The 24,522-nt window shown below is 38.3% G+C and overlaps 1 protein-coding gene across 1 annotated transcript in view; it reads right to left on the reverse strand.

Annotated features, from left to right (window-relative positions):
• The window catches only part of UBE2K (ubiquitin conjugating enzyme E2 K), a 73,967-nt gene extending 60,736 nt beyond the window's left edge, over positions 1-13,231 (reverse strand). Inside the window, exon 1 of the mRNA XM_040485326.1 lies at positions 13,042-13,231. Coding sequence (XP_040341260.1) covers positions 13,042-13,104 — 63 coding nt within the window. The 5' untranslated portion in view covers positions 13,105-13,231. The remainder of the gene's footprint in view (positions 1-13,041) is intronic.
• Positions 13,232-24,522: the final 11,291 nt, after the last annotated feature.

Consider the following 24,522-nt stretch of genomic DNA (forward strand, 5'->3'; position numbering starts at 1 on the left):
AACAAAACAAAAACATAAGAAAAGGATTATCCCCAGGGGTAGGATTACACATAATTTTTACTTTATTATAGTTCTATGTATTTTCCAAAATTCAACAAGCAAGTATGTGTTACTTTTGTATTCACAAAAATTGGCTATTTATTTAAAAGGGAAAAGTAATTAAATGGTTCTACATTCTTGACTGTATAATGATTATTAGTGCTTTCTATAGGCATATAAGAATTGATCATCCTAATGTATGACTAAGTTAATTCCAATTTACCCTCCCAAGTTTCAGTTTAAGGGTTATTCCCTAGGAACTCTTTCCCTGAGGTTAGGTTACCTCACCCCCACAGTTCTCCTTATTTAAACTCAACAAACATACATAGAATTGTCAATGTGTCACTGCCTTACTAGACCATAATTTAGTCCATAATAGCATAGACCATATCTTACTAATAAACATAGGTGGCATTCAATAAATATTTGTTGAATAAGTGGAGAAAACGTAAACTTAAGAGTTAACCCACACTGATACAGACGATGTCATATATAATATTGAATAGATGCTCCTTGAAATCTTTAACAGGGAAAACTACAGAATAAAACAAAAATAGATTGCCTTTCCACCATCTTATTTCCCAGTTTTTGGCTTTGACTATTACCCCAAATCACAACCTGACTACATTATCAACACTTAAACAGAAACCCAACTTCGTCTAGAGGCCACCTTTATCAATATACTATAAAGTCCCTAGTCTCAGAAGCAGAATAAGCAGTATTACTTTTACAGTGATTGGGGATGAGCTCCCTGGCACTTAAAAAAGTCCTTAAACTCATGCGGGAAAACAAGTGCTTCCTGCTTACCTGGCAGTGTGCTAAACAATGGAGAACTGAAAATGTAAGATAAGTCTCTTCCTTCAATGACTCACACTCACAGTTCCTAAGAGCCAGAAGATAGAGATAAAGCACCTAAGTAAACACCTAAGGATATAGCCAAAGTATGAGCAAGCCTATAGATACAATGTCTGACACATCTAACCACCTAATACCTCATTCAAACACCCAATGACTCTAAGATACACACCCAAAATTCTTACCCATGTACACCAGCAAAAGCTGGAAAATAACCAAATGTTCAACAGATGCATAAACTTCAGTATATTCTATATATTTAAAGAAAAAAGGAACTACTACAAAATGATTTAAGAAAAATGAAGCACAAAATGTATTATCACTGCTGAAAAGCAATAGTATCAGAAATCTACACTTGAGTATGCCAATTCCAAATAGGAGAGTCCACACAAAACAAAGAAACCTAAAAATACCCAGTCACTTGAGAGGTTACATATACTAGTCCTGCATTTGTAATCACTAGAAAAATATGTAATTGCAAAAAGGCTGAAAATAATTAACCGAGTTAACAGGCCTGCCCTAAACCTATGCAAAGGTTTTGCACTTTGGACAGCAGCTCCAAAAAAATATTAGGTGCCTATCAAAGTTTTTTTTGGCTTAAAATATGTTTTTTTAATGTTTATTTTTGAAAGAGCAAGCATGAGCAGGGGAGGGGCAGAGAGAGAGGGAGACAGAGAATCCAAGCAGGCTCCATGCTGCCAGCACAAAGCCTAAGGTGGGGCTAGAACTCAAGACCCATAAGATCATGGCCTGAGTTGAGTTGAACACTCAACTGACTGAGCCATCCAAGCACCGTGGCTTATTTAAAAAAATTTTTTTTTCAATGTTTATTTATTTTTGGGACAGAGAGAGACAAAGCATGAACGGGGGAGGGGCAGAGAGAGAGGGAGACACAGAATCGGAAACAGGCTCCAGGCTCTGAGCCATCAGCCCAGAGCCTGACCCGGGGCTCAAACTCACGGACCGCGAGATCGTGACCTGGCTGAAGTCGGACGCTTAACCGACTGCGCCACCCAGGTGCCCCCACCGTGGCTTATTTTAAATGTTACTAAGCCCACACTACATTCCAGGCATTATACAAGGTGAAGAAATAAAGATGAGTAAGTATCTCAAGGAGCTCAATGATATCGAGTAGGAGCAGAAAAACATATGTACAGTTACCAATACAGTAACTGCTCTAACAAAATCCTGACTAAGTGACACTGGAGAACAAAAGTAAACTGTGTTTTCATGAGAGATTTATCAGGAGAGGCATCTTAGGGTAAGTAAATTTCAAAAGGCAAAGGAGGAGGTAAGGGCTTATCCCAGGCAGACACAGCACTAAACAGTATGCAATTTAGTGTAGCTGAAGGTCTGAGAGAGTGAAGTACATGTAGGCATGCAACTGTGTTGAGACTTGACAGGATATCGGTCAGGAAAGATAGACTAGAACAAAAGTATACAAGTTTTGACTTTGTACAATGGGCAGTAGAAAACCTAAAGGAAAATGACAAGATCATATTTTAAAAATTAAATTCTGTGGCGTGGCACTAGGAGGGTTGAACAGAGGTTGCAGAGAAGTAAGTGTAAATAAGCAAACAGTTTTACTATAAATAGCCCATCTGAGCTTTGCAAACTTGACCTAGAGTGTTTAAAAGGAATGTAAAAGAGGAAACAAAGATTTAGAAGATAAATGGAGAATGGGAGAAGAAATCAACTTACCAAGAGTAGTGACACAGGGGCCCCTGAGTGACTCAGTTGGATAAGTGTCCAACTCATGATTTCAGCTCAGGTCATGACCTAATGGTCATGAGATCAAGCCCTGAGTCGGGCTCTGTACTAGGCAGGAAGCCTGCTAAGATTCTTTTTCCCCCTCTGCTCCTCTGTCCCCTTCCCTAGTGCATGTGTGATCTCTCAAAACAAAAACAAAAAATAAATGATAGTATTCAAGGAAAACCAGAAAAGCAGGATCAGAGTAACCAAAAGAGGCAAGTTCTGATACAGAAATGGAAGTGAAAGGTATACAAAATGGACCGCTGAGAAGTTAGTCTGATGTATCGGAAGATACTGGTAATGCCTGAAGTAACTTCCATATGATATGGTCAGGATAAAAGCCTGAACGCAGAAGTTAAGGAATACCAAAACAAAACAAACAAACAAACAAAAAAAAAAACAAAAAAACCGGGGGTGGTGGGGTGGGGAGACACCTGTGTGCCTCAGTCAGTTAAGCATCTGACTTCAGATCAGGTCATTATCTCACGGTTCGTGGGTTCAATCCCCACGTCAGACTCTGTGCTGACAGCTGGGGAGTCTGGAGCTTACTTCAGATTCTGTGTCTCCCTCTCTCTCTGTCTCTCTGCTCCTCCCCTGCTTGTGCTCTGTTTCTCTCTGTCTCTCAAAAATAAATAAACGCTAAAAAAAAAAAAAAAAGTTAGGGAATATAACCTATATTTGTTCCTATAACCAAGCATAGAATATCTTTAAAATAATCAAAGTAGGAAAAGATTTCTTAAACAAAATACAAAAAGCATACCATATAGGAAAAGATAGAAAAATGTGACTTCTTGCTTTCTTTCAAGTAAATTCTACCCCCAATGTGGGGCTTGAACTCACCCAAGATCGAGTTGCACACTCAACTGAGGCAGAGGTACTGCCCAAAAAATGTGACTACTTAAAAATTAAACTTCAGTTAGATAATAAATATGACAAAGTTAAGCAAAATAAGACAGTCATAAAAGGACAAATTAACATGTAATAGTCAAATTCATAGACAAAAAGTACAGTGATGAATTCCAGGACTGAGCAACAAAGAAGTAAAGAGTTTTTGGTGGGAGTTTCACAGTTTTACAAGATGAAATGAGTTCTCGAAATGGATGGTAGTAATGGTTGTACAATGTTAATGAATGCCGTTAAAACTGTACACTTAAAAATATACAAGATGTTTAAGTTTTACATGTATAGCATACCACAATTTTAAAAGAGCACAAAAGTTAAAAAAAGTCACATAATGTAAATACATATAAATACATATAAATACATAAAGAATTTCTGCAAATCAATAAGAAAAATACAAACTATCCAAATTTTTTTAAATGGGTAAGGAATGAAAACACTAAATTCACAAAAGAACGCCTAATGGCCAATAAACACAAAAATATGCTTAATATCTCTACTGGTGAAGGAAATTAAAATTAGAATAAGCTACAATTCCACATCCATCAGACTGACAAAAATCTGAGTCCTTTTTTTTATGCTTATTTAGTGTGTGTGTGTGTGTGTGTGTGTGTGTGTGTATGAGAAGGGGGGGAGAGGGAGGGAGAGAGAGAGAACGAATCTTAAGTGGGCTCTTCACTATAAGAGCAGAGCCCCACATGGGGCTCAATCTCTCAAACCCCAAGATCATGACCTGAGACAAAATTAACAGTTGGAATCAAGAGTCAGACGCTTAAACAACTGAACCACCCAGGGGCCCTGACAAAAATCTAAGTCTTACAAATGTCAGGTCACCAGAACCTATACACCACTAGAGAAGTGTAATGATACAATCATCCATAGAACAATGAAGCAACACCCAGTGATGTAAAAGATGCAAAACACACACAGATCCTGCAATTCTACTTCCTAGGAAAATTCTTATGTGCCCAAGAAAACATAATAATGTTTGATTTTTTTCTTTTTTTTTTTCTCTTTTTTTAAAGGGCTAAATGTTGAAAGTTCATGCTGCCCATTGAGAATGAATAAAGAAACAAACAAAACCTGATGTGGAATTCTACATAATTTAAAGAACTAAAGCAATATGCATTGCCATGGACAAATTCTAAAAAAAAAAAAAAAAAAAGGCTAAGAAGAAAAGTTGCCAATTTAGAATATTAGTCAACTATGAAAAAAATTTTTTAAACTTTTAAAAACACTAAAAAGTATTTTTACACTCAAAAATACTATGGTTTCAATAGTAAAAACAAAAGTATGAATGGAAAGGATATAGGCCATCTTCTGCACGTGATTACTTCTAATAGAATGGAATAGGGAAAAGGTTACAAAGTGATCTTCATCTGTATGTTTTGTTTTATTTCTTGGGGGAGAGGGGAGAGTTAAGAGTTAATCTAGTATGAGAGAGTTAAGATCTGTTAAATCTATACCATGGACATAAAAGATGTTCACACCGACTGTCTTCTAAACTTCTAAGTGTAAAATATTCCATAATTTTAAAAAAATCTTTAATAATAATGAGCAGGAAGCAAGCAGAAGATATGATTGTACACTCTTTTTTACACCTTAATCAGTAAATGTCTGGGAGTCAGAGACCTGGTTTCAAACCCCTGTTCCACCAATAAATTGCTTGATACTGAGTAAATTAGTTTCTTCAGAGCTCCAATTTTCTAATCTGGAAAACAAGAATAACATCAATCTCATAAGGCTGCCATACACATAAAACGGCAGACAACATGCATTCAACTATAGGTATTTATTATTTTAAATTTGTAATAAAAACAAAGAACTAAAGGAAGAAAAAGGGCAAGAATTTTGGATGAAATGAAGTTATCTCATCTCAGAATTACTAAGAGACCACCACGGATGTTAGATGGATGTGACTGCCACTTTCTAGCTTCCAAGACCCAATTTTAAATTAGGAATTAAAAAAAAACTTTTAATGTTTATTTATTTTTGAGACAGAGAAAGAGCATGAACGGGGGAGGGGCAGAGAGAGAGGGAGACACAGAATCGGAAGCAGGCTCCAGGCTCTGAGCCATCAGCCCAGAGCCCAATGCGGGGCTCGAACTCACGGACCACGAGATCGTGACCCGAACCGAAGTCGGACGCTCAACCGACTGAGCCACCCAGGCGCCCCTAAATTAGGAATTTAAAAAAATAAAAAAATAAATAAATAATAAATTAGGAATTTTACGAAGAGATTGAAGATTACATAGACCATAGAATTAGAATCTGGTTTTCTTAGTTCAGTTCAAAGCAACCAAAGCCATATCAAGAAATCCCAAATAATCCACTGTATTATCTGAAAGGCTTCCAAATAATGTATTTCTTTTTCACTTAAAAAGATCACATTTTAACAAACTCTTCCCCAATTTTTAACTGTCTCCTAAAGAAAGATTAACACCTTGAGAACAAAACCCAGATATATCCTTCTGAATTCCCCTTGGCCACAGGTTGTTTGCAAACAGATGACAAAGAATCACTATCAGAAGTACTAAAGCTCCTTCATCTTAAATCTTTTCTTGAGGCAAATTCTCATAGAGCTATCACTACACCACTGAAGGATCCAAGAACAACAATAAGCAGAATATGAACATATCACTAACTTTGGTATCTTATAGGCTATTCATTTATATGTCCTAGGCATTGATCTAAGCACTGTACAGATGCTCTTAATCTTCCTACATTCTTACAAATAAGAAAACTAAGATACAGAGTCAGTGCTGCAGGTTAAGTGTAGAAAAGTCAGGACTCAAATCAAATCAAATTCTGAAGCCCACGCTCTTAATCACTAAGCTAAATTTACTGTATCATGCTTAAGGAGTGAAATATCTCTGCCTCCTCCCAAATTTAAGTTCTAACACCGAAAGGGGAAAAAAAAGCAAGATATACTTAAATACAATAGCCAATATTAAATTGTCACTCTTACTTGAAGTTTTATTAGCATTTATAGTATTATTCATGGAAAAAAAACAGTACCAGGACACCTGGGTGGCTCAGTTGGTTAAGCATCTGACTTTGGCTCAGGTCATGATCTCATGTTCCTGAGCTGGAGCCCACTGGGCTCGCTGCTGTCAGCACAGAGCCCGTTTTGGATCCTCTGTTCCTCTCCTCTCTCTGTCCCTTCCTCACTCTCTCTCAAAAATAACATTATAAAAAAAAAGTCCAGTAAAGTAACCATATATAAAGGGTGGAATGGACTGGTATGCAAAAAGCCTGGGTTAGTTAACCAGATCTGTGTCACTGAACAACAATCAATCTCTCTCTAGGCCTGTTTCCTGATCTTATAGATGAGGAATTTGGCCTAGATGTATGGTGTCTTTCAATTCTAATACTCCATGCATTTTAACATGTTTTCTAAGACACTATTATATGTAGTATATAGTACATATGAGTAGATATATATAGTACACTATTAATTTAAATTCAAATTAACATACAGTGTAGTATTGGTGTCAGGAGTACAATCCAGTGATTCTTCACTTACATACAACACCCAGTACTGATCCCAGCAAGTGCCCTCCTTAATGCCCATCCCCCCACCCACCTCCCCTCCAGTAACCCTCAATTTCTTGTTCTCTGTATTTAAGAGTCTCATGGTTTGCCTCCCTGTTTTTATCTTCTTTTCCCTTCTCTTCTCCTATGTTCATGTTTTGTTTCTTAAATTCCACTTGAGTGAAATCATGTATTTGTCTTTCTGACATTTCGCTTAGCATAATACGCTGTAGTTCCATCTGCATTGTTGCAAATGGCAAGACTTCATTCTTTTTCATTGCCAATAGTCTGCTGTACACGTTATGTATGTGTATGTATATATATATACACACACACCACTAATATATTTTTTGAACAAATATTTTAAAGGTTATCTTTTGAAAACCTTCAAAATTAAAACACATATAGTATACACTTGTGTCTATTCTTTACTCAAACATATTTAAAGTTAATCTGTGCTACTAGAAGTCAGGAAAGTGAGGCGCCTGGATGGCTCAGTCGGTTAAGTGTCTGACCTTTGGTTTCAGCTCAGATCATGACCTCCCAGTTTGTGGGTTTGAGCCCTGCATCGGGCTCCGCACTGACAGTGTAGAGTCTGCTTGGGAGTCTCTCTCTGCCACTCCCCTGTTCCCATGCTCTGTCTCCATCGCTCTCTCAAAAAACAAGTCAGAAAGTGACTAGAAAGGGGCAGTTGGGGGTTCCTATGGTGCTTATAATGTTTCAGATCTGATCTGGGTGCTGGTCACACCTTATTGTTAAATTTTACTTTGATATGAAAAAGGTGTTTTTTCCTAAAGATAACAGTGAAGATACTTAGGTGCTAATTCCACAACCGTGTTTACAGTATATCAGGGCTGTGTATGCAATCTTTCAAAATATGAAAATGTGTCTCTTGCCTAATTTTTGCCAATCATCTCTGCTCCCTAGTTCCAATTCAGGTGCCTACAGAAAAAAAAATGTACTTCTAAATTCCAGTATTCCTGTAATTCCTCTGGCACTGTCTTCTGAAATTTGAGGTCAGTCTTAACCTTCCTTTGGACCCTAGCTCAAAAACCTCCCTCCAATATTGTACACCTGAAACTAAGATAACACTGTATGTTAACTGGAATTAAAATGAAAACTTAAAAAAAAAAGAAAAAAAACCTTCCCTCCATACACACACCCTCAGAACTCCCATAATATTTACCCTTTGTATTTAACTAAGTTTTAATCTATCTCCAACCAAGTCTCTTGGGGCTATAGTCAATATGCTCAATAACTGTTAATATCATTATTTACTGGAAAATAAGAACACATATTCTTTACAAAACGGTGACATGCTAGGGAATCCCCTATGCATTTAAATCTATGCCTGATCAGAGGCGCCTGGGTGGCTTAGTCGGTTGAGTGCCCGACTTCAGCTCAGGTCATGATCTCATGGTTCGGGGGTTCGAGCCCCACGTCGGGCTCTGTGCTGACAGCATAGAGCCTGGAGCATGCTTTGGATTCTGTGTCTCCCCCTCTCTCTGCTCCTCCCCCACTCATGCTCTGTCTCTCTCTTAAAAATAAATAAACACTAAAAAAAAAATTTAAGCTATGCCTGATCAAAATCTTTATAATAGTGAAATAAAACAAGAAATGCAACCCAAACAGTATTATTGAGCTAGACTCCTTTTTTTTTTTTACCCAATCAAAAGCTTTCCTCACTCAATCCACACAGAGAACCCCATAACGCACACTATTTAAGTTATACAGAGCTATAACTTATGTAACTGTGAAAGCAAACCACTTTTGTACTCTTATTAAAAATATCGTTCAAATTCTGGTTACATTCATTTTCAGCAGGGAATTTCACGTTTCTCTTTAAATCAAAAAGGAAAAAGTTTACAAGAAAAAGATGATCATTAATTTACAAAGGGAAAAACTTAAAAGTCTTAAAAACAAAACAACATTCAAAGCTAGTAATAGCCATGTTATAAAATTTTTTTGTACCTTTACTGTTCATTCATCCTTTCAATAAATTATACCACACATCTTACATAGTTAATAGTCTGAAACGTTCTTCTAAAGAGTTTTTTCTATAGCAGTGGTTCTCAACATTTGGCAAAGTCTGCAGACATTTTTAGTTTATAACTGGCAGGGGGGGTAGGGAGGAGGGTTGGCTATGCTACCGGCCACCAGTGATAGAAGCCAGGGATACTGCTTAACATCCTACAACTCAGAGAGCCACCCACAGCAAAGAATTCATTATCAGCCTAAAATGTCAACAGTGCCAAAAATGAGGAACTATGGTCTACAGTAACCAAGGCTTTAACTTCTAAAGATTTGCCTACTAGCTCTATAGATAAAATATATTAAACTTAAAATGACACTAAATACAAAATCCATTTAAACACTTAAAAGAAAACTTACACAGTAACAGTTTTCATGAAACCAATTTTTAATGCCACAGATTTAAATATTCCCTATTGGAATCCTAAAAAGAATGTTAGCAAAGTGCAGCTACAATATGAAAAAACTACAGGTAATATATAACACAAAAACAAACAACAGTACGTGCATTGACCTAAGGGCATTTTACTTCACTGAGCTTCAAATTTAAAAGGATTTTGCGTATTGAAATGCAAATAAATCTTTAATTACAGGTAACACTTATTTTAATGTTTAAACTATTAGATTGGTTTAAATCCTTTAACCAGTAACACAAACCAGTCTCAACTATTTTTAAATAATTAAAGTATGCCTATCCTTGGAAAGTCATGATAGTGTGATACAATATAAAAACTAGGAGATCTAGATCCAAACCCAAAACCTGTATGTTTACAGACAAATTATCTAACTTCTTTGAATCTCAATTTCCTCATCTAAGAAATAAGAAATCTAATTTAAAGAATTGTTCTTGAAAATTAGCAATAATGCATAAATAAATGGTACTGAGAGCCACTCTACAAATAGTGGTTATTGTTAACAGTAGTAATAATTAATAACACAATCTGTGAATATAGATTATAGTTTTATTATATCCTCACAATCAACACTTATGTAATTCGACTCATAAAGTAACTATAAAAGGTACTTTAATCAATTTCCCATTCCTGGCAATTTGAAATACTACTTAAAATTCACACAGATTTAAAATTAATGTCTGACACATAAAAGGATGGATTTCCAAACAGTCTCCAGGAAAAAAAGGCCTAGATGCTTTTATTAAGTAAATAACATATTTGCATGTCTCAAAATTCAAAAGGGATCCTCTGATGCCAGTTACCCCAGACACCCAAATCCTTTATACATAACTAATACATTTTAGCAATTTCTCCTCACTAATCCTTTCACCTGCAGAGACAAATACACATATTTCCCCCTTCTTCCAACACAAATAGTGGCCTCCTCCACACTATTCTGCACCTTGCTTTTCACATGTGATTTATCTTGGAGGCTATATTTTAATTAACACACTCCAAGAATGCCCACTTATAACTTCTTAAGGTCAGAATCAGCAGGTATCAGCTATCTTTATAAAAGAACTTAAAAAAAAAAAAAAGCCCTTAAATCAGTCAGTATTCTTAGTAAATACAAGCATATGAAACAAACTTTGTAAACTGGAGATTTACATAGATGACATGATGAAATACTTGATTACTTGACCAGACGCTCAAAATACTGCATTTACACACTTAATAAGGAAACATGTGGATTGTACAAGTCCTTCAAAGAGCTCCAAATAAAAAACCAACATAATACACTTTAGAACTGGGCCTACTAAAATAGGATGAAATACAATATTGGTTAAAATAAAGCTATTTATTGGTTATAATCCAGATTAAATTATTTGACCCTTTCCTTAATGTTCTTTGCAACTTCTTTTCTGGAAGAAGTTTCCTTCCAAATTTATAAAGGCACTCTTCTTAAAATAATTTGTGTTTGCATTTCCTGTTCTCTTCGTCTGAAAAACTATAACGCTTACTTGAAGCCAGCCCTCATCATCCCTTACATATAAAGAGCAGTATTATTTTAACAATAGGCATTGCGAGAGCAATACAAGATTTTTTTAAGCTTTAATTGGAAGTACTAAAAATATGGTGAAAGCCTCCTCGTATAAAGCAAAGAGACCATATGAATTACAAGCAGCAACTTACCATTTTTAAGTAATAAAAAATAAAGTATTAGAAGTCTTACATTAAGTTTCAGGCATGTACAACTTTATAGAAAAAAATGTTTTAGGCTGTTGGCAACAGTATTAGATGAATCTTTCACTAGGAACATATATGTCAACTGTGCTGGAATATATTTTCTTGCAAATAAAAAGTTAGAATCATTGTTTCACTGTTTATCAGTACAGACATTTATGACCCTATTTCTGCACTGTACCACAAAAAATACAAAGTCATCCTTCCATTCAGAGTTTTGGCACTTGAACAAATACAGAGGTCAGAGTTCATACACATGCTCTGTAAAACAGATCATTATTTATATACTACAACCTTCAGTAAATCTGCTAGTATTTGTTATTTTTAAGTAATTTTAAAGAATTATATTCTCCAAGTCTAATTGGAAAGATAATAACTGTAGAATCAGTGATATAAAGCTCAAGTGTTATCATTTATGTTAATTACTCATCACATACTTAGAATGCTGAATTTCACAAATCTTTGGGATTATCAAAGTTCAACATAAGAAAAATACAAATAGCAATGATACATTCTATAATGGTATGTGACATCTTGAAAATAACTATTTCAGTATTACTTTTTCATCTCTGTTAAATCCAAGGAGGAAAAACTTGACATTCTTGTTGATTTGGGTATGAAAAATTGTACCGATAATTGCATAGTTTTGAGTCAAATCACTAGGATATTGTGAATATGTTATATACATAAATATGGCCAACACTAAAGTATTTAAATTCAGCTAATTTAAACAGCTTGAGACCAAAAAAAAAATTTTTTTTTTAATAATTTCAGGTTACATAGGGATAAACCTACTCAATAAGGAGATATAATAATGTACTAATATCTGGTGAAATCTCATGTTTTAAATAGGGCTGTTTTTCAAAAGTAAGAAGTTAACTATGAGGGACATCATAATGAAGTTTCATGGCACAACCCAACAGTCACAGAGGCATTGCGTTAAGAGAGACTGATATGTAACTTGTAAACAGTATTTTGAAATAAGCTACTTATACTCTCCATTATTTTTTCCTAACGAAAAATATTTAAATGCCTTTAATACACCAAACAACTTGCCTTCACCCAGTCAAAAAGATTTAGATGTCAACAGAAGAGGCCTAGGAATGGGGGGGGGGGAGGGGGGAGCGTGAAAACGAGACAATCTAATTTGGAATTAATTTCCTACCTCAGGTGAAAATTCCCTTATCCCCCCATTCAAATAAAATAGTATTCCTTATGTCTCCTCTTCTCTCCCAACACCGAACTAAGAGGAGTAACTCTGATCGTCTCTTTTCATCAACACCTAAGATCCTTACCGTTCCTTCCTTCCTTCCCTAAGGAAAGGACAGTGGAGGCCAAACAGGCTATAATATAGAATACCCTTAAAAGTGTGGGCCTTTGAGCAGCGCGGCTCTCCGGATCCAGTTACCACCTTTCCCCTTCCCCCAACCCACTTCCCGGGTTTTCTCAGGCTCGGCCTGCTCCCTCCACACCCTACAGCCACACTTCCAGCTGTTGCCACAGCCTCAGGGCTCTCTCTAGAGCTCACACCCCTCCAAGAAGTGCCCCCTTCTCCATCTGCCCCCCAAACCGTGTTCCTCTCCAGACCACCCGCCCGCGAGACGGTCCATCCCAGGGCCCGGGGAGGGGAGGGGAAGGCGACGGAAGCAGGGGGAGACTGCTGCTTCCCCACAGGCAGATTGTCGACCGCAAGGAGGGCCACCCAGGGGTTACCGGGGACATTGAAGTCGCTACTGGAAGAACCCTCCCACCCTGGGCTGAGGTGGGGGATGTCCGGGAGTTCATTTCTGACCTCCTCGCTCTTCAGCACCTCCTTGAACTCCCGCTTGATTCGCTGCACCGCGATGTTGGCCATGTCTCCGCCCGCAGCTGATTCGTACCCGCCTCCTCCGCCACCGCTACGACCACCGCCACCGCCGCCACCTCTTCCACCACCGCCTCCTCCCTCGGCGACTCACACCCGAGCACACGAACGCTGCCACCGCCACCCCGGCCGCCGCGCTCTCCTCAGTGTGGAATCACCTCCGCGCCCGGCCACCAAAATGGCGCCGGATCCGCGCATGCGCAAGACGCTGACCCGGCCGAGCGGCGCAGCCGCTCCCGTTGTAGCCCCATACGCCTCAAACGCTAGCCCGCGCCGCGCCGCGCAGCGCAGCGCGTCTCTGCCGGAGCTGCGGCCGCGTGGCTCCGCCCTGCCGGCGTCTGGGGCCAGGAGGGTGCGGCTTCCGCGCTGGCCAGCCTTGCCCGGGCCTCTTGGGTCCTCTCCTGTGCCTCCGCCCCTCTTCAGCCTCTGTGGTGTGGTCGTCGCTTCCAGCCGTGGCCTTTGACTAAAGGCTGAGCCCGACCCAACGGGTTCACGCGGCCCCACTCGGCTGTGAGCGCCGTCCTGACTCAGCCAGTCCCAGAACCCACGGGCTTAATGTGCCTGGTTGTGTCTAGTCTATAAAAACACCATTCCAGAACTCGATCTGGCCCATTTGCTGTTGGTATAAGCCCAGAAAATCCACTGTGCTCGTTTTCCTTCTGAAGCCATTGTGGTGGCAGTATTATTACGATCATTCCAGGTACTACAAATCACTGAATTAAGAGTGGTCATTGTTGGGTCCCAGCAGGTGTATTTGAAACAGGTACTCATTGGATATGCCTGAGATGGATTTAGAAGTCAGATGTTGATCTTTGAACTACTTAGATAATTAATCCCGACTTTTAATGGTTTCTAACCATGAGTGTACATCAGAATCCCTGAAGAGCTTCTTAAAAAAAGAAAAAAATTCCTGGACCCCATCCCTAGTGTGGGGGGTGGGCCTAACAATCTGCATGCATCTCTTAACAAGTTCTCAAATGATATTGCTCCTGCTACTGATTCAGGGACCACACTAGGAGAACCACTACACTAAAGCATGTGAAAATAGTTTGTATATTAAAGTGAAAAATGGAGAAATATATGCTTCTGGTGTGGAAAGGGCAGCTTTACTTCCGTAAGCCTTGGGCCTACGATGGTGTCTGGCACTAGTAAGCACTCAATAACTATTGAACGAACAAATGAAGATAAGAGTAAAATGTTTTAAGTGGAAAGTAAGTTTGAAAGGCAATTTGAAAGTGGTTGCTAGGGTTTCAGTAAGCAATATGGTTTTGGTGCTGAGAGGTACTTTAAGTAGAACATTCCGAAATAAGTAATAAAGGTTATTTAGGAGTGCCTGGGTGGCTCAATCAGTTGGGCGTCCTCAGGTCATGATCTCCCGGTTCGTGAGTTCGAACCCCGTGTGGGGCTCTGTGCTGACAGATCAGAGCCTGGAGCCTGCCTCAGATTCTGTGTCTCCCTCTCTCTCTGACCCTACCCTGCTCATGCTCTGTCTCTCTCTGTCTCAAAAGTAAAAAAAAAAAAAAATTAAAAAAATTTTTTCTAAACTTAAAAAAAAAAGGTTATTTAGAAGTTTTTATTTCATTTCATGAACTCCGTTCACCTAATCAATTAGTAAAGTATCCTAGAACAATATCACAAATACAGTCTTAGCAAAAATTACTAAAGTTATGGCAACAGTAAGGAAATAGCCATTAGCAGTGAATCATTCAAGTGGAGGCACATGCAAAAGAAATTCTTGAACTTCTGCCACACGAACCTAGAGGGGATTTTTGATTCCAGCTCTCTTCCATGCTAGCTATCTTAGCCAACCTTGGTTTCCTCATCTGCAAAATAAGGAAGCTGGACTATATGATGTCTTTGAGGTTTTAAGAGGTCAGAATTCTAAAGCATCATTTGGAAACATTTCCCTGAGTGAACTAACATAAATTACAAAAACCCTTCTAGCAGAGCCCCCTAGTGGTCCTAGGAGGAACCAGCTATACATGTGGGTCATGGTACAATGAGTTATTGGTGTAATGTAAATCATGCAATTTTTATGTGTATTTGTGTTGGTACAGTAGAAGTAATTATTTTGAAGTGTGCAAAAACTGTTTTGAGTACTTTAAATTTATCAGCTTCATTCAGTCCCTAATCTTAATCTTGGACTTCAAAGAAACTTGGCAACACTCAAATCACAGAGTGGTCTACTTAGAAGAGTATGGTCATTTCTTTGGGGGAGAGAGGCTAGGTCATTTTTAAATACACATAATCATTGGTCCTGATATTCTACTTCTAAAAAATCATTCTACAGTCCTTCCAGAGAATGAGGCAACTGCATATTAACTGATATGAGATAATTCCCAAAGTACATTTTAAGGAAAAAAAAAATCAAAAAAAAAAAAAAAAAGCACTGTGATAAATGCAATGTGGTGTATTGAATTAGATCCTAGAACTGAAAGGACTTAACTAGTGAAATATAAATAAATTCTGTAACTTAGTTAATAGTATTGTACCAATATTAATTTCTCAGTTTGACATGGTACTGTGGTTATGTAAGACTTAACATTAATAGAAGTAAGTAAAGAGTACATAAGCATCTCTGAAACTTTTCTATAAATCTACAATTATTCCAAAAGAAAAAATTTACTTTTATAGTTATTTCTTTATTTTTTGAGAGAGAGATAGAGAGCAAATGGTGGAGGGCTAGAGAGAGAGAGGGAGACCGAGAAGCCCAAGCAGGCTCCCCGCTATCAGTGCAGACCCCAATGTGGGGCTCAAACTCATGATCTGTGAGATCATGATCTGAGCTTAAACCAAGAGTGGAAGACTTAACTGATTGAGTCACCCAGGCACCCCACAAAAAGTTTACTTTTTAAAAATTTTTTTTAACACTTATTTATTTTTGAGACAGAGAGAGACAGAGCATGAACATGGGAGGGGCAGAGAGAGAGGGAGACACAGAATGTGAAACAGGCTCCAGGCTCTGAGCGGTCAGCACAGAGCCCGACGCAGGGCTCGAACTCACGGACCATGAGATCATGACCTGAGCCGAAGTCGGCCGCTTAACCGACTGAGCCACCCAGACACCCCAAAGTTTACTTTTTGAAAAGCACTATGCAGGATATATTGTGTACAGTATACTACCATGTATGTGAGGGAAGAAATGAATATGCTTGTGTATATAATGTTTGTGAATCCTCAAAATATCACTGGAAAAATGCATAAGAAACTGACAGTATTGGTTATCTCTAAGAAAGCAGCTTAAATGCCTTGGAGAAAGCAAAATGGGAGACTTTCACCATGTAACCTCTTGTATATTTCACCTATTCAAAACTAATTTTTTAAAAATGAGTTTCCAGTAATGCAGTTATAAACTCTTCATGATGTAGTTCTGGTTGGTTACTTCATTAAAAATTAATTAGTTAATCAACTATTTATTGAGTGTCTACTATGTGCCAGGCATGATCTAGGCCCTAAAGGTGTATCAATGAACAAGAAACAGAACACCTCTGGAATTGCAGGAATTACATTTTGTCAGGGATAGGGAGAATTCATCTCAAAGTGTAATCCACAGAAATGTCGGGGCCCCTGAGATGTTTTCAGGGGTCAGTCTGCAATGACCAAACTATAATCTTTGTACAACTAAGGCATTATTTGCCTAATACTGTGTTGACATTTGCACTGATGATATAAAAGCAATAGTAGACAAAAACAATTACTACACGAGTAATAATTTTATTAATATCACACACTCAATGTTAAAAATACCAGTTTTAGGGGCACCTGGCTAGCTCAGTCGGTGGAGCATGAGACTCTTGATCATGAGTTTGAGCCCTACATTGGGCATGGAACTTACTTTAAAAAAAAAATACCAGTTTCACTTTTTAAAAAAGATTTTATTTTATTTGTTAATGTTTATTTAGTTTGAGAGAGAGAGTGAGCTGGGGAGGGGTTGGGGGGAGGGGAGAGAATCCCAAGCAGGCTCTGTGTGGTCAGCACAGAGTTCAACCTGATGCTTGATTCCATAAACCATAAGATCATGACCTTGGCCAAAATCAACAGTCAGACACTGAACCAACTGAGCCAGCTAGGCACCCCAAGATTTTATTTTTAAGTAATCTCTACACTCAACATGGGGCTTGAACTTACAACCTCAAGAACAAGAGTTTCATGCTTTTCCAACTGAGCCAGCCAGGCACCACCCCCACCCTGTTTTATTTTTTTTTAACCAGTTTCACTTTAGAATGCCTTTGATGAAGCAGCAGAAAGTGTTGATGTTATTAAACTTAAACTTTTGAATACATGCCTTCTTCATATTCTGTGTGATTTATGGGAAGGATAGAGAAAGCACTTCTGCTGCATAAGGCACATGGTAAAGTCTGTGCAATTGGTTTGGTTGTGAACTAAATTAGACACTATTTCCATGGAACACCATTTTTACTTAAAATAATGATTGAGACAAACTATGTTTATCAAGGGTTGGGTATTTGGCAATATTTTATCAAAAATGAACTAGGTAAGCCTGTCACTTCAAGGAACATAACTGGCAGAATTTGTTGCCAATGATAAAAGTTAAACTTTCAACTGAAAATTTGAGCTTTAGAAAATATATCTGCCATTGTGACTTGACAGCTTCCCAATACACTTAAAGATATTTCTTTTTTTTAATTAATTTTTTTAACATTTATTTATTTTTGAGACAGAGACAGAGCATGAAGGGGGGAAGGTCAGAGAGAGAGAGAGACACAGATTCTGAAACAGGCTCCAGGCTCTGAGCTGTCAGCACAGAGTGCGACGCAGGGCTCGAACTCACGAACCGGGAGATCATGACCTGAGCTGAAGTCAGACGCTTAACTGACTGAGCCACCCAGGCTCCCCTCTTTTTTTTTTTTTTTTTTAAATTAGAAGTCATCTGTTCTTTTTTTTTTATGTTTATTTATTTTTGAGAGACAGAGACAGAGAGAGAGAGAGAACAAGTGAGGGAGGGGCAGAGAGAGGGACACACAGAATCCAAAAGCAGGCTCCAGGCTCTGAGCTGTCAGCACAGAGTCCCATGCGGGACCCGAACTCAAGAACCGTGAGATCATGACCTGTGCCGAAGTCGGACGCCTAATTGTCTGAGCCACCCAGGCGCCCAAAGATATTTCTGATTAAATTGGTGGTGATTGCAACAAATATGAATGCTTTTAATTGTACAATGAAATGTGTTCATATTTGGAAGATCCGCATTAAGTCAGTGAACCAATATTTTCCAAATGACCAAGGCATGATGTTACAAAATCATGCATGGGTAAAGCATCCATTCAAGGTTTGAGACAGACCAGTAGATTTAATATAACAGAGTACAAAAAGTTCACTGGTAATATTTCAGATTCCACGTTGCAACTAACCTTTGAGGAAGGACCCCTTGTCTGGATTTAGTGTAGTACTGAAGAATAAGATCCACAAATATCTGAAAAAGTTATTAAAGTATTTCTTCCCTTTCCAACTACATATCTGTGTGAGGTTGGATTTTCTTCATATACTTCAACAAAAACAATATATGCAACATACTGAATGCAAAAACATATATGAAAATCCAGCTGCATTCTATTAAATCAGGCATTAAAGAGATTTTATCTTAGAAAATATAGCCTATTTCTCACTAAAGATATTTATGTAAGTATGTAATAGGTTTATTATAGTTATTTTAAATATATGTTTAAATATATGTTCCAATAATTTGTTTTAATTTCTTTGTTTTGTTTTATTTTGTTTTAATTTCTAACAAATATTGTTTAGCCCATGTAAATAATGCTGTTTGGAATCCTCAATTTTTTAATTTTTTTGAGAGAGAGTGCATGCTTGTGTGTGCGCCATGGGGGTGGGAGTGGGAAGGGAGAATCTTAAGCAGTCTCCATGCTCAGTGCCGGTGGGGGTGGGAGTTCAACACGGGGCTTGATCCCACAGCCCTGGGATCATGACCTGAGTCAAAATCAAGAGTCAGATGTTCAACCAATTGAGTCGTATAGATGCCCCTAGAACCCTCACTATTTTGGGGCACCTGGGTGGCTAAGTTGGTTAAGCGTCTGACTTCGGCTCAGGTCATGATCACACAGCTTGTGAGTTTGAGCCCCGCGTCGGGCTCTGTGCTGACAGCTCAGAGCCTGGAGCCTCTTCAGATTCTGTGTCTTTCTCTCTTTCTGCCCCTCCCCCGCTCATGCTATGTCTCTGTCTCTGTCTCTGTCACTCTCTCTCTCTCTCTCTGTCAAAAATAAATAAACATTAAAAAAAGTAACACCAGCATTCTTCACAGAGCTAGAACAAGCAATCCTAAAATGTGTGTAAAGCCAGAAAAGACCCCAAATAGCCAAAGCAATCCTGAAAAAGAAAACTAAAGCAGGAGGCATTACAATTCCGGACTTTAAGCTGTATTACAAAGCTGTTATCATCAAGACAGTATGGTACTGGCACAAAAACAGACACTCAGGTCAGAGAAACAGAATAAAGAAACCAGAAATGGACCCTCAAACGTATGGCCAACTAATTTTTGGCATAGCGGGAAAGAATATCCAATGGAATAAAGATAGTCTCTTCAGCAAATGTCATTGGGAAAACTGGACAGGGACATGCAGAAATATGAACCCAGACCACTTTCTTACACCATACACAAAAATAAACTTAAAATGGAGGAAAGACCTAAATGTAAGACAGGAAGCCATTAAAATCCTAGGGGAGAAAGCAGGCAAAAATCTCTTTGACCTTGGCCGCAGCAACTTCTTACTCAACATGGCTCCAGAGGAAAGGGAAACAAAAGCAAAAATGAACTATTGGGACCTGATCAAAATAAAAAGCTTCTGCATAGTGGAGGAAACAATCAGCAAAACTAAAAGGCAACCGACAGAATGGGAGAAGATATTTGCAAATGACATATCAGATAAAGGGTTAGTATCCAAAATCTATAAAGAACTTCTCAAACTCAACACCCAAAAAACAAATAATCCAGTGAAGAAATGGGCAAAAGACATGAATAGACACTTCACCAAAGAAGACATCCAGATGACCAACTGGCACATGAAAAACTGCTCAACATCACTCATCATCAGGGAAATACAAATCAAAATGACAATGAGATATCACCTCACACCTGTCAGAATGGCTAACATTAACAACTCAGGCAACAACCAATGTTGGCGAGGATGCAGAGAAAGAGGATCTCTTTCGCACTGCTGGTAGGAATGCAAACTGGTACAGCCACTCTGGAAAACATCATTGAGGTTCCTCAAAAAACTAAAAATAGAACTACCCTATGACCCAGCAAGTGCACTGCTAGGTATTTATCCAAGGGATACAGGTGTGCTGTTTCAAAGGGGCATATGCACTCCAATGTTTATAGCAGCACTATCAACAATAGCCGAAGTATGGAAAGAACCCAAATGTCCATTGACAGTTGAATGGATAAAGAAGATGTGGTATATATATATATATATATATATATATATATATATATATACATATATATATATATATATATATGTAATGGAATATTAGCAATCAAAAAGAAATCTTGCCATTTGCAAGTATGTGGATGGAACTAGAGGGTATTATGCTAAGCGAAATTAGAGAAAGACAAAAATCATATGACTTCACTCATATGAGGACTTTAAGATACAAAACAGATGAACATAAGGGAACGGAAGCAAAAATAATATAAAAACAGGGAGGGGGACAAAACATAAGAGACTCTTAAATATAGAGAACAAACAGAGGTTACTGAAGGGGTTGTGGGAGGTGGGGATGGGCTAAATGGGTAGGGGCATTAAGGAATCTACTCCTGAAATCATTGTTGCACTATATGCTAACTAACTTGGATATAAATTTAAAAATTAAAATTAAAATTAAAAAAAGTTCCTGTAAAAAAAAAAGAATATATAATTTACATAAACTTGTTATATATGTGAAATTTGTAAACTTGGTTTCAGATTAATGGAGTTAATCTAGTAACTCTTCCATTACGTCTAACAGAACAATATGTTTTGATGTGTTGATTCACGTAAGAAAAAAAAAAATGAAGTAAGGCATTATAGTGCTTTGCTAACTCCTGATAATAATAGCCAGTCTTCCTTTTTTGTAATTCCTGCTAGTTACTATTACTGCTCTTCAGATTTAAATTTCCTGTTGTTCAGAAGGCAGAACAATTTTTTTCCCTACTGCTCTTTCCTGACCTTGTGTTTGCCAGCTTTTTTCCTTTTTTTCTCTCATCACTGCCTGTTCTACCCAAGCCTCTCATTTAACTTTTTTTTGAAACACCCAGTCATAACTCTGAGGTCATTTTGCCTTTTTTCTTTCACTGAATTCTGCCCTTCCCATCTTGTTAGCTTCTCTCCCCTACCCGCCCCAGCTGGGGTGAGGAGCTCTAGCAGCAAGAGTGGAAAGCAGCATTTAGATCCAGAGTCGAACTTCTAAACTTAGCCCCAAGCCAGTGGGCACCACAGTATTGATTGTAATGCACACTGTATTTTTCTAAATTTAGAGAATAAAGCATAACTCCCACCATTATGGCTTTCAGGATATCTGCAGCATGGGGTGGAAAGCTGATTTTAATAGAATAGAATATGTTTCCTTGTCTTAAGTTACTGATTTGTTTCCTGTTAGGTGCAGAGGTTCTATAGGTGAGACTTTTTAAGGGAAGGACTTTATCATTTCACTCTTTCCAAGGAATATGCAGCTACAACTGGGACAAGGCTACAGGGCCTTCATACTTCATGTTTAAGACACTATCCACCTTTCCCATAGACTACCCTCTGCTGACCATCTCAATTGTTTTTGCTGAGTTGGTTAATTTCTTTCTGTCCTCTACACCAGAGTCCTTTATTTTAGAGCCTAGAATTTCTGGGGCTCCAGTGAAAAGATCCTAATCCTTTAGAAGCCACTCTTCAAAATCCCCTTCCTTTGGTCACCTCAAAGGCCATGAACTTCCCACTGAATAAAATCCACAACTAGTTCTACCTACTTGATTATGTCAATTATGTCAATTATTTATTATTCATTTAGAATACAGAATTTCATAAATCATATCAGCCTCATTAAGTTGGTCAGATGGTCTTTGTTTGCTTTCTGCAAATCTACTCTCCAACATTCTCTACTCTGTGCCCCCAGAACCTGAAAGTATGATCTATAATATTGTCTTCACATCAATAAGACTTCATTATCTTCTGGATTCCACTTGAATGTGGTCAATGGATGGGAGGCTCTGGCAGGAGATGAGGCCAAGGCTCACCAATGCCGTATTGGCTACCAAAGGCTAAAGTTTCTGTCCAAGAGCTCCCTTTCAGCTATAGCTACTGCCATTGCTCTTCCAGGATTCTGATAATCTTGCTCCCTTTACCCTTTCAAACCTGGAGGTACCATGTGGTCCTTACTGTTAGCCTTTGTCAGCTTCCTGTAACTTTTATAGTATCTTTAACAAACTCTTCTGATAAACCACCTGCTTCCTGCCAAGGCCCTGTCTGATATACCAAGGTATAACCATTATTTCTTACTTTCCTGGATATTGCTGTTATTGAGGAAAGTTGCCACTCTGTCTCTACTGTTCTGTAGGCTCTGCATTAGGATTACTTAGAGGAGGCCAGTGTTCCAACTTTCCCCACCAGGGTGATGACCTAATTCAGAAGGACCAACTGAAAGTGACCACTTCAGGTATTGCTCTATGAATAATAGACAAATATCTTTCCCTTTCTTGGTGCTTCCTGGAGTAGAAATTCATAGCCACTTGCAGATGTCTGTAGCTGAGCATTCAACTGCACCATCCCAGGGAATGGCTCCTTTCCAAGGTGAAGGATCCAGCTTTTAGTGTCTCTTCCGAGAGATTTAGGGGAGCATTATGCAAATGATTCCCCCCTGTGCCCTCTGAAGCTAGTGAGCAGCATGACTTAGGCACTCTCAGGAGACCCTACAGAGGCCAGGCTTCTCTGCGTAAGAGAGCTGTAATGAAAAGCATAATCCAAAGTAGCAGGAGGAAGACTTATCATGTGAACATCTCAGCAAAAGCACTGTGCTCAGGATTTGATGCAATTACAAATTACATCTTATCCTTCTTTTTATGATGTCAATGTATTAACAATGTTGTGAATTCTTACACATTTTTAACCTAATAGTATAATATATTTTTAAGTTAACATTAGGAAGGTTAGTTTTGTGTTTGTAATTTTCTTTTTTCCCCTCCACCCCAGAAGGTTAATTTTAAATAAAAATAGCTTAGGGGCGCCTGGGTGGCGCAGTCGGTTAAGCGTCCGACTTCAGGCAGGTCACGATCTCGCGGTCCGTGAGTTCGAGCCCCGCGTCAGGCTCTGGGCTGATGGCTCGGAGCCTGGAGCCTGTTTCCGATTCTGTGTCTCCCTCTCTCTCTGCCCCTCCCCTGTTCATGCTCTGTCTCTCTGTGTCCCAAAAATAAATAAACGTTGAAAAAAAATTAAATAAAAATAGTTTAAATAGCATAATTTAAAAATTTGATAATTTATTATTCCACAATTTTGTGTATTTGATTAAGAAACATACATTCCCATATTTCCCATCTGAAAAGTGCAGGAAAGCACTTAGATACTACCACAATTAGAGCTTTGAATATGTCTGCAGTAGTAAGTAGTCTAAGCACACTTATTGATAAATAATATTATTTTTAAAAAACAATAAAACCTTATTTTCTACACCAGATAATTAGGTTTTTAGATTTCTGTCATTACATAAACCTAAGTACCAAGGGTTTATACCAGGCTCTCACTAGGCTTCCTTACAACACTTCTTCTCAAGCTTTCAATTTTTTCTTATTTAAAATTTTTTTTTTAATATTCATTTATTTGAGAGAGAGAGAGAGGGAGGAAGGGAGAGAGAGAGAGGGTATGTGCAAGTTAAGGAGGGGCAAAGAGAGAGGGAGACACAGACTTCAAAGCAGGCTGCAAGCTCTGAGCTGTCAGCATAGAGTCCAACACTGGTCTCGAACCCAAAAACCACGAGATCATGACCTGAGCCGAAGTCAGATATTTAATCAACTAGCCACCCAGGTGCCCCAGCCTTTTATTTTTTATTTTTAAAAGTTGTGGTAAAATATGCATAACATAAAATTTACCATTTTAGCCATTTTTAAGTGTAGAGTTCAAGGCATTATCTTCACATTGTTGTGTAACCATCACCACCTGGAATTTTTTCATCATCCCAAACTGAAACTCTGTATTTCTCATTCTTCCTTCCTTTCAGCCTCTGGTATCCACTATTCTACTTTCTGTCTCTGTGAAGTTCACTATTCTAAGTACTCAAGTAAATGGAATCCTACAATGTTTGTCCTTTTGTATCTCACTTATTTCATTTGTAATGTTTCCAAGGTTCATCCATGTTGTAGCATGTGTCAAAATTTCCTTCCTTTTTAAGACTGAATAATATTCCATTGTATATATA

This window comes from Herpailurus yagouaroundi, unplaced genomic scaffold (genome assembly GCF_014898765.1).
Source record: "Herpailurus yagouaroundi ecotype Mexico unplaced genomic scaffold, PumYag 28, whole genome shotgun sequence".
Taxonomy (NCBI): Eukaryota; Metazoa; Chordata; class Mammalia; order Carnivora; family Felidae; genus Herpailurus; species Herpailurus yagouaroundi.